This window comes from Podarcis cretensis (genome assembly GCF_951804945.1).
Source record: "Podarcis cretensis genome assembly, chromosome: 18".
NCBI lineage: Eukaryota > Metazoa > Chordata > Lepidosauria > Squamata > Lacertidae > Podarcis > Podarcis cretensis.
In genome coordinates this window covers 12,331,274-12,346,768 of record NC_137188.1, presented here as the reverse complement: position 1 = coordinate 12,346,768, position 15,495 = coordinate 12,331,274, and the positions used below count along the sequence as shown (strand labels likewise).

At 49.3% G+C, this 15,495-nt stretch overlaps 1 protein-coding gene across 2 annotated transcripts in view; it reads left to right on the top strand.

Moving 5' to 3' along the window:
- The window catches only part of LOC307206947 (protein unc-13 homolog A), a 123,658-nt gene that overhangs the window by 47,162 nt on the left and 61,001 nt on the right, over positions 1-15,495 (top strand). Inside the window, exons 1-6 of one of the 2 annotated variants that reach the window (XM_079960459.1) lie at positions 6,773-6,792; positions 7,189-7,260; positions 9,559-9,778; positions 10,764-10,991; positions 12,998-13,139; positions 14,636-14,805. In XM_079960459.1, the coding sequence (XP_079816585.1) occupies positions 6,790-6,792; positions 7,189-7,260; positions 9,559-9,778; positions 10,764-10,991; positions 12,998-13,139; positions 14,636-14,805 (835 nt within the window). In that variant the 5' untranslated portion in view covers positions 6,773-6,789. Of the gene's footprint in view, positions 1-6,772; positions 6,793-7,188; positions 7,261-9,558; positions 9,779-10,763; positions 10,992-12,997; positions 13,140-14,635; positions 14,806-15,495 lie in introns of those variants that run through there. The other variant, XM_079960460.1, reaches the window with a different exon arrangement.

Below are 15,495 nucleotides of genomic sequence, written 5' to 3'. Positions count from 1 at the left end.
GCCTTGTCCTCCATTATCTCGACTCTTCTGCAGCACACACCTTGCTGAGTTCGCCTTCGCTTCGCTTCGCTAATATAGCTCATTCTTGTTTCTGTTTCCACCCCCTCTCTTCCCCCTTTCTTCTCTGGGACCTTTTTTTGGGCTGCTTCCGTCCCCCAGGGGAGCGGCGGTCAAGTTTCTGCGCTGCATAGACAGCATGCCTGACATTAGACCTGGATGCAAATCACTCCCACTAGTCATCAGCGACCTGGTGAGGAACGAGGTGGTTAAAGCGAGAGCATCGTATGGGTCCCCCATCACCCGCATCCGGCAAGCTCTCTTGGAAGCGTCACCAATCTGGTGCAAGCCTGGTCTGGGGAGATTTGGGGTTCCCGTGTTGGCTGGGGACACACATGCCTGTTTGTGCATGTGTGTACACACATGTGCACACCGAGAGAAGCATAAAGAGAAGTATTATGTAGGGGAGATTGCTCGCAAAATGCGTATACATTGGCAAATTTGGTCATGGAATCCTACTCAGTATTGATCCAGAGTAATGTGCCTTGGTTCTCGAACTTAAGTCCGTTCGGCTCCCGAAACCATTCGAAAACCAAGCGCGGCTTCCGATTGGTTGTGGGAGCTTCCTGCGCTCATTCGGAAGCTGACGTTTGGCTTCCGAAAAAACATTCACAAACCGGAACACTTACTTCCGAGTTTGCAGCGTTCGGGAGCCGATTTGTTCGACAACTAAGCCGTTTGAGAACCAAGGTTCCACTGTATCGTTAAGCAGAGTAAAAACTTAAACACATTGCAGGATTTCTTCCAGAGTAGACCAGATGCAATTGTATTTCATCTAGCAGCGCTTTACCGCTACTGAAGGCAAATGAGCATAATGGTCACAAAACCAATAATTTCAGGGTTGGTGCTGTCCATAAGAAATCCAGTTGCAGCAGACTTTAACTTAAAATAACTTGTAATAAGTCTAAACATTAACACTAAGCATCTGTAGGAATGTTCAGGGTGGCAGGAGAGGATATATTGTTTATTCATATCCTTCCTAACTTGCGCTAGCTTTACTTAGCAGAGTTTACACCCCCTTTTTACATGCATAGCAGATGGCTGGTTGCAGGCTCGTGTAAGCCTTTCACTATTATACAATTCACTCTGTCTCGGATTGAATTGTACGTTCCTGGCAAGTACCCTTGGATACCTCTTAAAAGAATAAAGACGCCACAATCTTACTCAAAGTCAGTAGAAGAACTTTACTCACATCAGTTCACAGTTGGATTCCCGAAGGCAGACTTAGTTACAAATATATACATGGGGGTCTACCCCATATGGGGGAATAGTCCCAGTGCCTCTGCTAACTGAGAGCTAGCAGAGCAGTCCTAGCTGAAAGCTGGTCAAACGAAGAAGGATGTCAAAAAGAGAGAGAGTGCTGTGTGACTCGTCCTTTTGTTACCTGGACAGGTGAGGTCACGCCCACCTTCTGTCACATGCAAAAGGAAGGATGCTCCAGCCAGGAGGAAACAGGAAGTTTCGACTGGCTGGACCAAACATTCCCTTGCATGTCTTCTCTAGCGTTACAAGGAATGTTGTACTTGACTGCTCCCAGTGGATTACATCCCACACAGGTGGGAGCTGGACTTTTAGAAGACATCTGAAGGCAGCCCTGTTTAGGGAAGCTTTTAATGTTTAACAAGTTATTGTGTTTTAATATTCTGTTGGAAGCCACCCAGAGTGGCTGGGGAAACCCAGCCGGATGGTCAGGGTATAGATAATAAGTTATTATTATTATTATTGACAGGTAAGGTCACGCCCGCCTTCTATCACATGCAAAAGGAAGGATGCTCCAGCCAGGAGGAACAGGAAGTTTTGACCGGCTGGACCAAACATCCCCTTGCATGTCCACTCTAGGAAAACAAGGAATGTTGTAGTTGACTGCTCCCAGTGGATTACATCCCACACAGCATTGACCACACCTAACAGGGCGGGGGAACAGAGACTCTGGAGATCTCCCCTCCAAGTTGCCAGGCTTGCCAAATCAGTGAGCTTACAAGAGGCTTCGGGATCGGTTGTCTTGTATTTTCATACGGCGCCGTCGCTTTAACAGAAGCCGGACGGAACCCTAGTCCAATGAGGAACATCAGCCTGTCTTCCTGCGTCTGAATTTCCTCCTTTTCCTTCCCTTCCAACACATGCCCTGGCTCACCCAACCCTTCTCTCCCTCCCGAGGGATAGCCCTCCGTCGTTGTGTAAATAAAGGCGCCCCCTTTTCAATGCTGCGGTTGGCATTGTCTACCTCAAACCTTACCTGTGCATGCTTGCCTTTGTTGACAACTCTAGGTGGGCTCCCAGGAGCCATAGCTCAGTGGGCAGAGCACCAGTGTTGTGCATGCTAAGGTCCCATGTTCAATGCCCAGCTTCTTCCGTTAAAGACCTGGCGGCAGTCCGCATGGACCGGAGGTGGCCAAAATCATGTCCTCCATGTGTTTCTGGACTCCCAACTCCCATGGTGGGAGCTGACAGCCCAACAACATCTCTGTGCTGCATTCCAAAGGCTGTGGAGAGGGTTCCAGCCATCAGGAGACCACCTCCTTTCATTAGCTTCTCGTCAATTCCAGCTGTAGCCCAACAACATATTGAGGGAACAAGTCAGGGAAGGGCTGTGTTAAGCTATGAGATGTGTGGCTAGGCATGATTTTTTCATGGCAAAAGTTCACTCTTCTACAGTGGTACCTTGGTTCTCAAACTTAATCCATTCCGGAAGTCCGTTCCCAAAACAAAGTGTTCCAAAATAAAAGGCGTGCTTTCCCATAGAAAGGAGTGCAAAATGGATTAATCCATTCCAGACTTTTAAAAACAACCCCTAAAACACCAATTTAGGGGCGCGGGTGGCACTGTGGGTTAAACCACAGAGCCTAAGACTCAGAAGGTTGGCGGTTCGAATCCCCACAAAGGGGTGAGCTCCCGTTGCTCGGTCCCAGCTCCTGCCCACCTAGCAGTTCGAAAGCACATCAAAGTGCAAGTAGATAAATAGGTACCGCTCCAGCGGGAAGGTAAATGGCGTTTCCGTGTGCTGCTCTGGTTCGCCAGAAGCGGCTTAGTCCTGCTGGCCACATGACCAAAGTCCTGCTGGCCAAATAAAGCGAGATGAGCGCCGCAACCCCAGAGTCGACCACGACTGGACCTAATGGTCAGGGGTCCCTTTACCTTTACCTTTAAAACAGCAATTTAACATGAATTTTACTATCTAACTAGACCACTGATCCAGAAAAGAAAAGCAATAAACAATGTGATGCAGTCACACAATCAATTGATCAGTAGCTGAACTGGGTTCTACACCGTCACAACAAGAAAATGAAAAAGAGCGGCAAAAAGGAAAAGGCAAAATAAATAGCAAAAACAGACAGAACTCAGCATAACAATCAAATCGGACGTGTGGCACTCAAAACAGAGCGCGTTCGGCTTCCGAAAAGAGTTCGCAAACTGGTACACTTACTTCCGGGTTTGCAGAGTTTGGGTTCCAAGTTGTTTGAGGACCAAGGCGTTTGAGAACCAAGGTACCACTGTATACAGTTGCTGAACGTACAAGGGTCTTTCCCGCCTCTTAAACTCCTTTGCAGCCAAGGAAACTTTGGAACTGTGTCTGCGTTGACCTCTCAGTGTTAGACAGAGATCAACAGCAGTTCCCACGGTTCCTTAACTGGAAGCTCTGAGCAGCGTTAACAAACTACAGTCAAGCAGTGTTCCCCAACCTTGGGTCTCCAGCTGTTTTTGGACTACAACTCCCATCATCCCTTGCTAACAAGACCAGTGGTCAGGGATGATGGGAATTGCAGTCCAAAAACAGCTGGAGACCCAAGGTTGGGGAACACTGCTCAAGGAACCCTGGGAAACTATAATCTCCTGAGCACCATAGAACAGGTCTCCTGGGCTCCTTCATTGGTGTTGGATCGAGGGAATGTAGGAACTATAGTTTTGCCCCAGTAATATGAACCCTGCATTAGAGAGGCCTGGAACTACAGTTCCCAAGACTACTGCATCAGAAGCTATGCTCAGCTTAGCCAAGAAACCTTGAGGAATTGTAGCATTTTGTGAGTACCAAAATTGGGAGAGATTACCCAACCTTTCAGGGAGCCACAGTTTCCATGGCTACTTGGCTATGACTTAAGGTGACCAAATAAGAGGGCAAGAGGAACATTTCCCGCTTGGACTACAGCCATGCACTCTCCGTGAGGCTACCTTTGAAGGTGACCCGGAAACTGCAACTAATCCAGAATACGGCAGCCAGACTGGGGACTGGGAGTGGAGACCACATAACACCGGTCTTGAAAGACCTACATTGGCTCCCAGGACGTTTCCGAGCACAATTCAGTGTGTTGGTGCTGACCTTTAAAGCCCTAAACGGCCTTGGTCCAGTATATCTGAAGGAGCGTATCCACTCCCATCGTTCTACCCGGACACTGAGGTCCAGCACCGAAGGCCTTCTGGCAGTTCCCTCATTGCGAGAAGCCAAGTTACAGGGAACCAGACAGAGGGCCTTCTCGGTGGTGGCACCCTCCCTGTGGAACGCCCTCCCACCAGATGTCAAAGAGAACAACAACTACCAGACTTTTAGAAGACATCTGAAGGCAGCCGTGTTTAGGGAAGCTTTTAGTGTTTGATGTATTACAGTATTTTAATATTTTTTTGGAAGCCACCCAGAGTGGCTGGGGAAGCCCAGCCAGATGGGCAGGGTATAAATAATAAATTATTATTAATTATTATTATTATATCTTGGTGCCTTCATTCATTTTATTTTAAATAAACCGCAATCCCCCTGGTGGGCATCGCAAAATGAATCCTTGTTGGGTACAGCTTTGCCATGGCCAGAAATTCCAACATTTCGTGCTCTCTTGCCCAGCTCCTGTCCTTCACCTCTCTGCTTTCTTGCTCCCTTCTCGCAATGTCTAGCTTTGACTATCCTCCGTATCTCTGCCTGCCTTTCCCCACTGTTTATTTTGTGTCTTTCCTCCTGTGTAAACCCCGACTGCTGAAGTTGGGAAAGCTGATGCCTCCGTCTTACCTGTTTGGGGGGGGGGTTATCGAGGCGGGTAGGGGCTGGGGTTTGTGCCCGTTTCCCCAAACCATCGCCTGAAAAATCTGGTACGTGTGAAGACATTTGCCTGTGCGGTTGAGGGGGGAAGAGATTGAGCGAGAGGTGACTTGTGGGTGGTTAACAAAAGAGACCCAAAATATCATGTTTGTATTTAGTTTTTCTAGGGACGCGGGTGGCGCTGTGGGTTAAACCACAGAGCCTAGGGCTTGCCGATCAGAAGGTCGGCGGTTCGAATCCCCACAATGACAGGGTGAGCTCCCGTTGCTCGGTCCGTGCTCCTGCCAACCTAGCAGTTCGAAAGCACCTCAAAGTGCAAGTAGATAAATAGGTACCGCTCCGGCGGGAAGGTAAACGGCGTTTCCGTGCACTGCTCTGGTTCGCCAGAAGCGGCTTAGTCCTGCTGGCCACATGACCCGGAAGCTGTACGCCGGCTCCCTCAGTCAATAAAGCGAGATGAGCGCCGCAACCCCAGAGTCGGCCACGACTGGACCTAATGGTCAGGGGTCCCTTTCCCTTTACCTATTTAGTTTTTCTAGCCTCGTTGAAAAGGAATAGGGTCCAATTCCACCTGTGTAGTTGACTGCCACCCTGTTTTACAAGATGGGTGGAGAACCTTGCGGGTCATAGACTGAACCCAGACACTCAGACCTATAGATCTGGCCCCCAGGCAGCAGCCCGTCTTGCCAGACCACCCCAAGTCACTGACTTTGACATGGCTGCGATCTAGCCTACTGGGCAAAGGTAAGAGTCACGCCTTTGGGGCGGCTCACTTTGGCCACACCCCTTTCCCTGTGGCCCCGCCCACTGCTGGCATGCAGCCCCCGGAAGTTAGCCCATGATGGAATGAGGCCCCTGCGGGCTGAAGAATGTGATCCAGCCCTGATTTAGAATAACAAATGTTAAGGTAGTGGGTGTGCTGGTTCTGTGGGTTACCCAAGAGGTGAGGTCCAAGTCCGGTCCATGGTCAAAGGTGCAACGTGGAGGCAGTCCGTAGTAGCTGAAGCTGGGTGCAGGGCAGGGAGTTGGGTGAAGTCAGGAACAGGCTTGCAAGCAGGGAGCCAGGGCAGGTCAGGAGCTCCGGCAGAAAAGCAGGACAGGATTCAGGCAGGAACTAGCAACCAACAATGTTGCTCCCACAACTTGGGACTGGGGCTGGCCGGCTTTTATCTGCCCCGAGGCATAGGGCAGCCCCAATCCACAAGTGACTTGCCTCTCCTGGCCTGGAGGCGAGCACTCCTCCTGCAGGGTTCCCTCTGCCTCTCTGCCCTGAGCCTCTGCAGCTCAGGAGAGGCTGGAGGGTTCCCGGACCCAGAGGCAACCTCAGCTTCCTCTGATGGGGCTGAGAGTGGAGCACCTGCAGGCAATGGGTCCTCCATCACCTCAGGAGCCAGAGCAGACTCACCTGAGGATCCAGCACAGGTGAGGACCCTTCAGGCTCAGGCCCTAGCCCCGGCTCAGCTGGTTCTGGAGGCAGGGACTCCTGTGCAGGCTGGGATCCCTCAGGTTCAGCGTCCGAGTCTGAATCCCAGGCCGTCACAGTGGGTGACAGGGAATTCTGCTGCTTACGAATGCAGAATGAAATTGTCACGGGGACAAGCTTGGTCTTTTATGTATAAATATATATATATACCTGGTTGTCTGAGTCCTCCTAACAACATCTCATTTCTTCCTTTGTTGCTCAACCGTTGACCAACACGCCTTTGCAGGCTATGGTGAGTCTTTGTCTCCTTATTTATTTCTCTTTCTTGCTCAGGGCTCGCAAATCTGTCTCCCAAATGAGAACAGTGATGGCCAAACTCCCCAACACCACTTGATTATAAATAGTTTTGATGTTGATGAGTTTATGAATCACTTCTGGAGGCAGGGGGAAACTCCAGTAGTTCCTTCCCAGCTTGTTACATTGGTGCCAGCAGACATGATTTCACAGCCACATGGGGAATGTGGTTTCAGCCATGCTGGAGGGCCACACACGCATCCTAATCACACACCCCATCCCATGCCTAGGTGAAGACCCCTTGAATGCAGGAAACCGTCTACCTTAACTTCTGTTGCTGTTTTTCCGCACGGCGTTCTTGACATGCTTCTCCTTTTATGGTTCCTTCCAACAGTCCTTGGTCCAGTCCAGGAAAGCTGGTATCACATCAGCACTCGCATCAAGCACTTTAAACAACGAAGAGCTAGTAAGTGTCCCAGTTCCTCCTTTTTTATATATACATATATGTTCTTGGGTGGTTCTTTTGTGTTAGGAGAACTTGTCCTGGTGAAGGAATGGGTTTCTGTGCAGGGAGCATTTCTAAAATGCATTAACTTGAGCTCTTGAGTCAATGTATAAACAGAAAGCCGGCTGTATAAACAAGTGCTCAAAGCCCTCTCCTTTATCAGTCCGTGACGGCAATGGATGGCCTTGCCAGTTCCGTGGAGCAGGGATGGCACGTCTGGGTCTTAGCTTACATCCTGACCACAAAAGATGCACAGACCTTGTCAGGTCTGACAAGAGACCCGGGAATGGTGCCAGGAGTGTTCTCAGAGTTGGTGACCTCCTGCCCCAAGATAAGAGTATAGGAACAGGAACAACCTGTTATGGTCAAGAGTACCAGAACAGGAATATCTGTTTATGGTCATGGATGTCAACTTACGTGCATAAGCTGACGTGGCTGGATTCCTGGGGAAGGGGGGGAAGAGGGTGCCTGGAGGATATATATATACTGCATGAAATTTCTCATTTCTTTGGACTTGCTGTGAACTGACCACACAAGTGCCTTCTGCTATCCGGAGAGCAGAATAAACTCTTTCTCTGAATCAACCTCAGCATCATTTGACTTCCTTTCTCCCTCTCAGGAGCAACACAGACCCCACCAATCAGTATAGTCTAATAAAGCTACACTGGGACCCCACAGGGGATGTGGAAGCAATAAGCAGTGCGTCTTCCAGTCCGAGCAAGGCATGAAAGTTCAGGACCATGGACAGCTCCATATCCGTAGTGCTGGGAGTTATAAGGGAGATGTTGCTTCAGCAGTGAAACAGTTCAGACAGGGAGCTTGTATGGGAGAAGGGGACTCTGACGGACAGCGTCTTGCAGTAAATGAAAAAAGACCACGCAGAGTCAAAAGTTCCAAAATGATATTATTATTTTTTACTAAAAAGCAAAGGCTTGCTACAAAAACTTCAGACGCACGAGGTACAAACAAAAGTGTGTGTGTGTGAGAGAGAGAGAGCAGGTTGCTGAGCACAGGGATTTCTCTCTCCTGGTTCAGCGTGACCTTGAGATAGCCAAAACAATATTTACAGCTGAAGTAAACCTTCTAGAATCTTCCAGCACTTTCCAGTTTCTGCCCTCAAAGACTTTAGTCATGTCAGGCTCTACCCCTTTCCTAGCTGCCATGATGTGGTCAAATATGCTTCCTGCATGTAGCCTCATGCATTGCTAGCCAGACGCTACAGCATCAGCCCTGAAGGTCCTTCCTGGTGACCATCAGCTCTGATCTCAGTAGGGAAAGGGGTGTCTGAGAGCCAGCTGGGATCTCAGGTGGCCAACGCAGAGCAGAGATGCCAAGATCCAACAGCTCTTCAGGGTCACTGGCAGTTTGGAGATCTGCTTGGGAGGGGTGTCATTCTCCCCCTCTGGGGAGACCTCAGTTTGCTTAGGACTGAACTCTAACAGGACACTGCTGGCTGATCTGTTTAGCAGAGTCTCCTGAAGGCTTGGCAAGCTAAGTCAGCACTCTGGACAGCTCCCAGTGAATTTTGCTGGCTGAGCTACAACAGATGTTGTCTAAGCAAAGGACTGGAGTCCCCTGAAGGCTTAAAAGGGGCTAGCAAAGATTTCTCTAGTATTGCCTCTGTCATACCTTGTCTGATCAGGTAACTTGTGTTGGGGTACACTATATATATAGAGAGAGAGAGAAAGAGAGAGAGATTTTCAGGTTTATACATTTCAATAATTTTACAGTCATTTTAACATTCCAAAACTTGACTTCCTTCCCCCTCTTTCTGCAGTTCCTTAGATTTATTTTCAATATTTTCTGCGTATTCCAAATTAACTTAATTTATTCATTTATTCGTCTGCTTTAAATATATACTCTTATGAAACTGAAGGTTATTACAACGAACCTGCCAATGTTCTTATCTGTTTACAGTTTGTTTGAAAATACAGTCGTACCTTGGTTCTCGAACAGAATGCGTTCCTGGAGTCCGTTCAACTCCCGGAACAGTTTGAAAACCAAGGTGCGGCTTCCAATTGGCTGCAGGAGCAGCCAATTGGAAGCTACGCCGGATGTTTGGCTTCCAAAAATCATTCAAAAACTGGAACACTCATTTCCGAGTTTCAATCGTCCGGGATCCAATTTGTTCGGGAGCCAAGGAGTTTGAGATCCGAGGTACGACTGTATTCACTAAACCATTTCCGTTGTTTTATAAAGAGTCGAGAGAGTGTCATAGAGCCAGATCCCGATCGTGTGTTTTTCGTTGTCTCCCTCCAGAAAAACCATGTTTACAAGAAGACCCTCCAAGCCTTAATCTACCCCATCTCTTGCACAACCCCCCACAACTTCGAGGTGTGGACCGCCACAACACCCACCTACTGTTACGAGTGCGAGGGTCTGCTCTGGGGCATTGCACGCCAAGGCATGCGGTGTACAGAATGCGGAGTCAAGTGCCACGAGAAGTGTCAAGACCTGCTCAACGCCGACTGCTTGCAAAGTGAGGAGGGGGTGTCTTGTTCGCTTGGGTTTGTCTTGGGTTCGGAGGCTGTAGAGTTCTGTCTGAACTGAGAGCAACAAAATACACAACCTGCATTTCCAAAATCTGCAGCTTCTCACCACAGTTAGCAAAGGCAATCTGCCAATAAAAATAATACGATGTCTTGGTTTTTTATTGCCATCGATGTATTATTATTATTATTATTATTATTATTATTATTATTATTATTAAAAGATCATAACAAGAGTCTCCTAGATCAGTGTTTCCCAACCATGGGTCTCCAGCTGTTTTGGGACTACAACTCCCATCATTCCTAGCTAGCAAGACTAGTGGTCAGGGATGATGGGAACTGTAGTCTGAAAACAGCTGGAGACCCAAGGTTGGGAAACACTGTCCTAGATTAGGCCAATGGTTTATCTAGATGGGTGTCGATCAGAAGGTTGGCGGTTCAAATCCTCGCGACAGGGTGAGCTCCTGTTGCTCAGTCCCAGCTCCTGCCAACCGAGCAGTTCGAAAGCACGCCGGCACAAGTAGATAAATAAAGGTAAAGGGACCCCTGACCATTAGGTCCAGTCATGACCGACTCTGGGGTTGCGGCGCTCACCTCACTTTACTGGCTGAGGGAGCCGGCGTACAGCTTCCGGGTCACGTGGCCAGCAGGACTAAGCCGCTTCTGGCGAACCAGAGCAGCGCACAGAAACGCCGTTTACCTTCCCGCCGGAGCGGTGCCTATTTATCTATTTGCACTTTGGCGTGCTTTCGAACTGCTAGGTTGGCAGGAGCAGGGACAGAGCAACGGGAGCTCAGCCCATCATTGCGGGGTTTTGAACTGCCGAACTTCTGATGGGCAAGCCCTAGGCTCTGTGGTTTAACCCGCTTCTACGAAATGTAGAACAGGTTCCCTAATGCGTGGAATTATCAGAATGCATTGCAGTGACGGCGGTGGTAACTCACCCACGGCAAATCTCTCTCTCTCTCTGTCCAGGGGCGGCTGAGAAAAGTTCCAAGCACGGGGCTGAGGACCGCACGCAGAATATCATCATGGTGCTGAAAGATCGTATGAAGATCCGGGAACGCAATAAGCCTGAGATCTTTGAGCTGATCCAGGAGATCTTTGCCGTCTCCAAGACCACTCACACCCAGCAGATGAAAGCTGTGAAGCAGAGTGTTCTGGATGGGACCTCAAAGTGGTCAGCCAAGATTAGCATCACAGGTACGTCAAGCCAGTGGCCGTTTATAGAGACAGGCATGTAGATATGCGCAAACACAGAGAGCCAGATGAGCATAGAGAAATCTTCTTTGGTATCCCTTGTAGCCCATTAATATTATTATTATAATAATATTTTTTTTATTATACCCCGCACTTCCAGGTGCAAAAACCGGGCTCAGGGCAGCTAACAACAAATTTTAAACACTTCAAAACACTTACCGTATTTTTTGCTCCATAAGATGCACCAGACCACAAGATGCACCTAATTTTTGGAGGAGGAAAACAAGAAAAAAAATATTCTGAATCTCAGATGCCAGAACAGCAAGAGGGATCGCTGCGCAGCGAAAGCAGCAATCCCTCTTGCTGTTCTGGCTTCTGGGATAGCTGCGCAGCCTGCATTCGCTCCATAAGACGCACACACATTTCCCCTTACTTTTTAGGAGGGAAAAAGTGAGTCTTATAGAGCAAAAAATACGGTAATTATAAAAGCAGCATAAAATACTGTATGAAAACATAAATAACAATAAAATTCAAAAACCAATTAGATAATCCCCAGGGCTAGCTGGCTGAATTGGTCCTACTTGGGCCAGCGAGGAGGCCAGGGGAGAATTAGCTGTGGGGTCTCAGAGCGGGTGATCATCATAAAAGGAGAGGGAAGAGAAGGGGAATAAAAGATCAGGCTGAATTCAAATTAAAGGCCAGGCGGAATAGCTCTGTCTTACAGGCCCTGCGGAAGGAAGTTAAATCCTGCAGGGCCCTGGTCTCATGGGACAGAGCATTCCACCAGGTCGGAGCCATCACTGAGAAGGCCCTGGCCCTGGTGGAGGATAGTCTGACTTCCTTAGGGCCCAGGACCTTAAGGTTATTCATGGACCTTAAGGTCCTCTGCGGGACAGACCAGGAGAGGCAGTTCTGTAGATACGAGTAAGATTGTTTTCCATGAACACGGTCTTAACAGTTAGTCCGTAAGCGATTGTGGAGGCCAATTCTGGATCCACACGTCCTTCCACAGTGGGGACAAGAAAGTGGGGCCCTAAGCTGTAGCTTGTTTAGCTTATACGTAAATCTAGCAATGTCCTTCCCAGTCCCATCACCTACAAATAGGGATGCAAGCTCTTTTGTCTCTGCCCCCTAACTGAGCGAGCAGGTGATGTTGGGTCCTTGGCCTGCCCCTCACTAACTGCGCAGCCTGGGATTCATTTTGGACTCACAGCTGTCCATGGAGGCGCAGGTTAATTCTTTGTCCAGGGCAGCTCCATCTGGTACGCAGGATGAGACCCTCCCTGCCCATGGACTGTCTGGCCAGAGTGGTGCATGCTCTGGTTATCTCCCGCTTGCACTACTGCCATGCGCTCTCTGTGGGGCTGCCTTTGAAGGTGACCCGGAAACTGCAACTAATCCAGAACGCGGCAGCTAGACTGGTGACTCGGAGTGGAGACCACATAACACCGGTCCTGAGAGATTGGCATTGGCTCCCAGTACATTTCCGAGCACAATTCAAAGTGTTGGTGCTGACCTTCAAAGCCCTAAACGGCCTCGGTCCAGTATCCCTGAAGGAGCGTCTCCACCTCCATTGTCCAGCCCGGACACTGAGATCCAGTGCCAAGGGCCTTCTGGCGGTTCCCTCATTGCGAGAAGTGAGGTTACAGGTAACCAAGCAGAGGGCCTTCTTGGTCATGGCACCCACCCTGTGGAACACCCTCCCTTCAGATATGAAGGAAATAAGCAGCTATCCTATCTTTAAAAGACATCTGAAGGCAGCCCTGTTCAGGGATGTTTTTAATATTTAACGCTGTACTGTTTTTAACACTTGATTGGGAGCCGCCCAGAGTGGCTAGGGAAACTCAGCCAGATGGGTAGGGTATAAATAATAAATTATTATTCTTATTTCCACCCTCATTTTTCTCTCTTTGTGTTTTGTGGCTGTTTTTGGGGGGTCGCCCCCCGCCGTGGGTGCGCATGAAACCCATCGAAACGGCACTTGGCTGTGCATGGGATCGCTCGACCAGTGGTTTGCGCGCAAGGGCTTCAGGCAAAGGACAAGACTGGGTCCAGCGACCCGTACGTCACCGTCCAGGTCGGGAAGACGAAAAAGAGGACCAAAACCATCTACGGCAACCTGAACCCGATCTGGGAGGAAAACTTCCACTTGTGAGTTGATATCCCGGGGTCTTCGTCTCTTGTTGTTGTTGTTGTTTAGTCGTTTAGTCGTGTCCGCCTCTTCATGACCCCCTGGACCAGAGCACGCCAGGCACTCCTGTCTTCCACTGCCTCCCGCAGTTTGGTCAAACTCATGTTTGTAGCTTCAAGAGTCTTCGTCTCTAGCATTTATCAAATCTGGGGTTCCCAAACTGTGGTCCGTAGACTGCCGGCGGGTCCATGGGCTTCATTCAAGGAGCCCACGCTTACAATTCAAATTGGTTGGGCTTCTATGGCATGCAGGATGTAATGCAATATAAGAAATAAAAGAAGCAACAGAAAATTCAGTGAAGATCCGGACAACATCTAGGTGGTCCACTGAGACTGTCAGCAATTTTCAAGAGCTCTAGCGGTCAGGGGAAGTTTGAGGACCGCTCAGTTAGATGCAGCAAGAGATGAACCTGTCACCCAGTTTGGCAAAGTGGTTAGAGTATCAGCCTAGCACCTGGAGACCAGGGTTCAAATCTTCACTTGGCCACAAAGCTCACTGGGCAGTCTTGGGGCAGGCACTGTCCTTTAGCCTGACCTACCTCACAGGGTTAGGGACGCGGGTGGCGCTGTGGGTTAAACCACAGAGCCTAGGCCTTGTCGATCAGAAGGTCGGCGGTTCGAATCCCCGCAATGACGGGGTGAGCTCCTGTTGCCCGGTCCCTGCTCCTGCCAACCTAGCAGTTCGAAAGCACGTCAAAGTGCAAGTAGATCAACAGGTACCGCTCCGGTGGGAAGGTAAACGGTGTTTCCGTGCTGACGAGAACCCGCTCGCCATCTGTAAATAATCAGTCTCACGCCAAGATGGGTTGAAGAAGTCTGGCCGCAGCTCTCTTTAGAAGCTGCTGGAGCACAGCCTTTATTGTGTGTCCACGAAAAGATACAAATTCAAGGAGAGAGGTTTGCCTCAGTCAGCAGATAAAAGACAATACAATACATTAGTCTCATGTTCTCACACCAGACCACGTATTTGATCAGGCTATGCTACGTAGACCAATCATCGGATGGCATGAGCTGTCCACGTGTTGATCATGCTTCCAAGCAATGCTTTCTGCTATGAAATCATCCTTGCAATAATGAACTTTTGCCCATGCTCTTATGGACAAATGACCATATTCCCACACCGTGCGCTGCTCTGGTTCGCCAGAAGCGGCTTGGTCCTGCTGGCCACATGACCCAGAAGCTGTACACCGGCTCCCTCGGCCAATAAAGCGAGATGAGCGCCGCAACCCCAGAGTCGGCCACGACTGGACCTAATGGTCAGGGGTCCCTTTACCTTTACCTCGCAGGGTTCTTGTGGGGGGTAAAGCCATGGAGGTGTGGGGAAGAACCACACACCCCGTCGTGATCTCCTCAGAGAATAAGTTTTGCGGGGGGAACTCTGGGAACCGTAGCCCTGCGAGCTGAGGATCTCGAACAGCTCTCGTTCGTGACATTGCCTTCTTCTCCCGCAACAACAGTGAATGCCATAACTCCTCCGATCGAATCAAGGTGCGTGTCTGGGACGAAGATGACGACATCAAGTCTAGGGTGAAGCAGCGCTTTAAGAGGGAATCCGACGACTTTCTGGGCCAGACAATCATCGAGGTGCGGACGTTGAGCGGGGAGATGGACGTCTGGTACAATTTGGGTAAGCGATTGTGAAGGCGGCAGGGGCAGTCACCTGAACTGTTGAGTCCCAACACCCTGGGGGTTGTCCAACCATCTGAGTGGGCCTGAGGCAGTTGCAGAGTCCAAGCTGGGCACAAGTTAAGCTCTAGAGCAGCGATGGGAAAACCTGTGGTCCTGCAGAGGTTGTTGAACTATCTTCCTCTTCCTCTTCCTCTTCCTCTTCTTCCTCCTCCTCTTTTTCTTCTTCTTCTTCTTCCTCTTCTCCTTCTTCTTCTTTCTCTTCTTCCTCTTCTTCTTCCTCTTCCTCTTCCTCTTCCTCTTCTTCTTCTTCCTCTTCGTCGTCTTCTTCTCCTTCTTCCTCTTCTCCTTCTTCCTCTTCCTCTTCTCCTTCTTCCTCTTCTCCTTCTTCCTCTTCATCTTCTTCCTTCTTCCTTCTTTCTTTTCTTCCTTCTTTCTTCTTTCTTCTTTGGCGATCACTCATACCCGAGTAAGATTGTCTCCCATAAACACGGTTTTAACAATGAGTCTGTAACCCAGGTAATAACCCAGGTAATACAATTGGGGGGGTGACAGACCAATAGAGGTGACTTTTTTAGCCATGGTTTTCTGCCATTTGGTGACAAATTCCTCATTGGTCAGGCGTTGGTACAAACCCTTCCCTAGATCAAACCCTGAAATCCTGAGCCAATGTTTTAGGGCAGCCCACCAT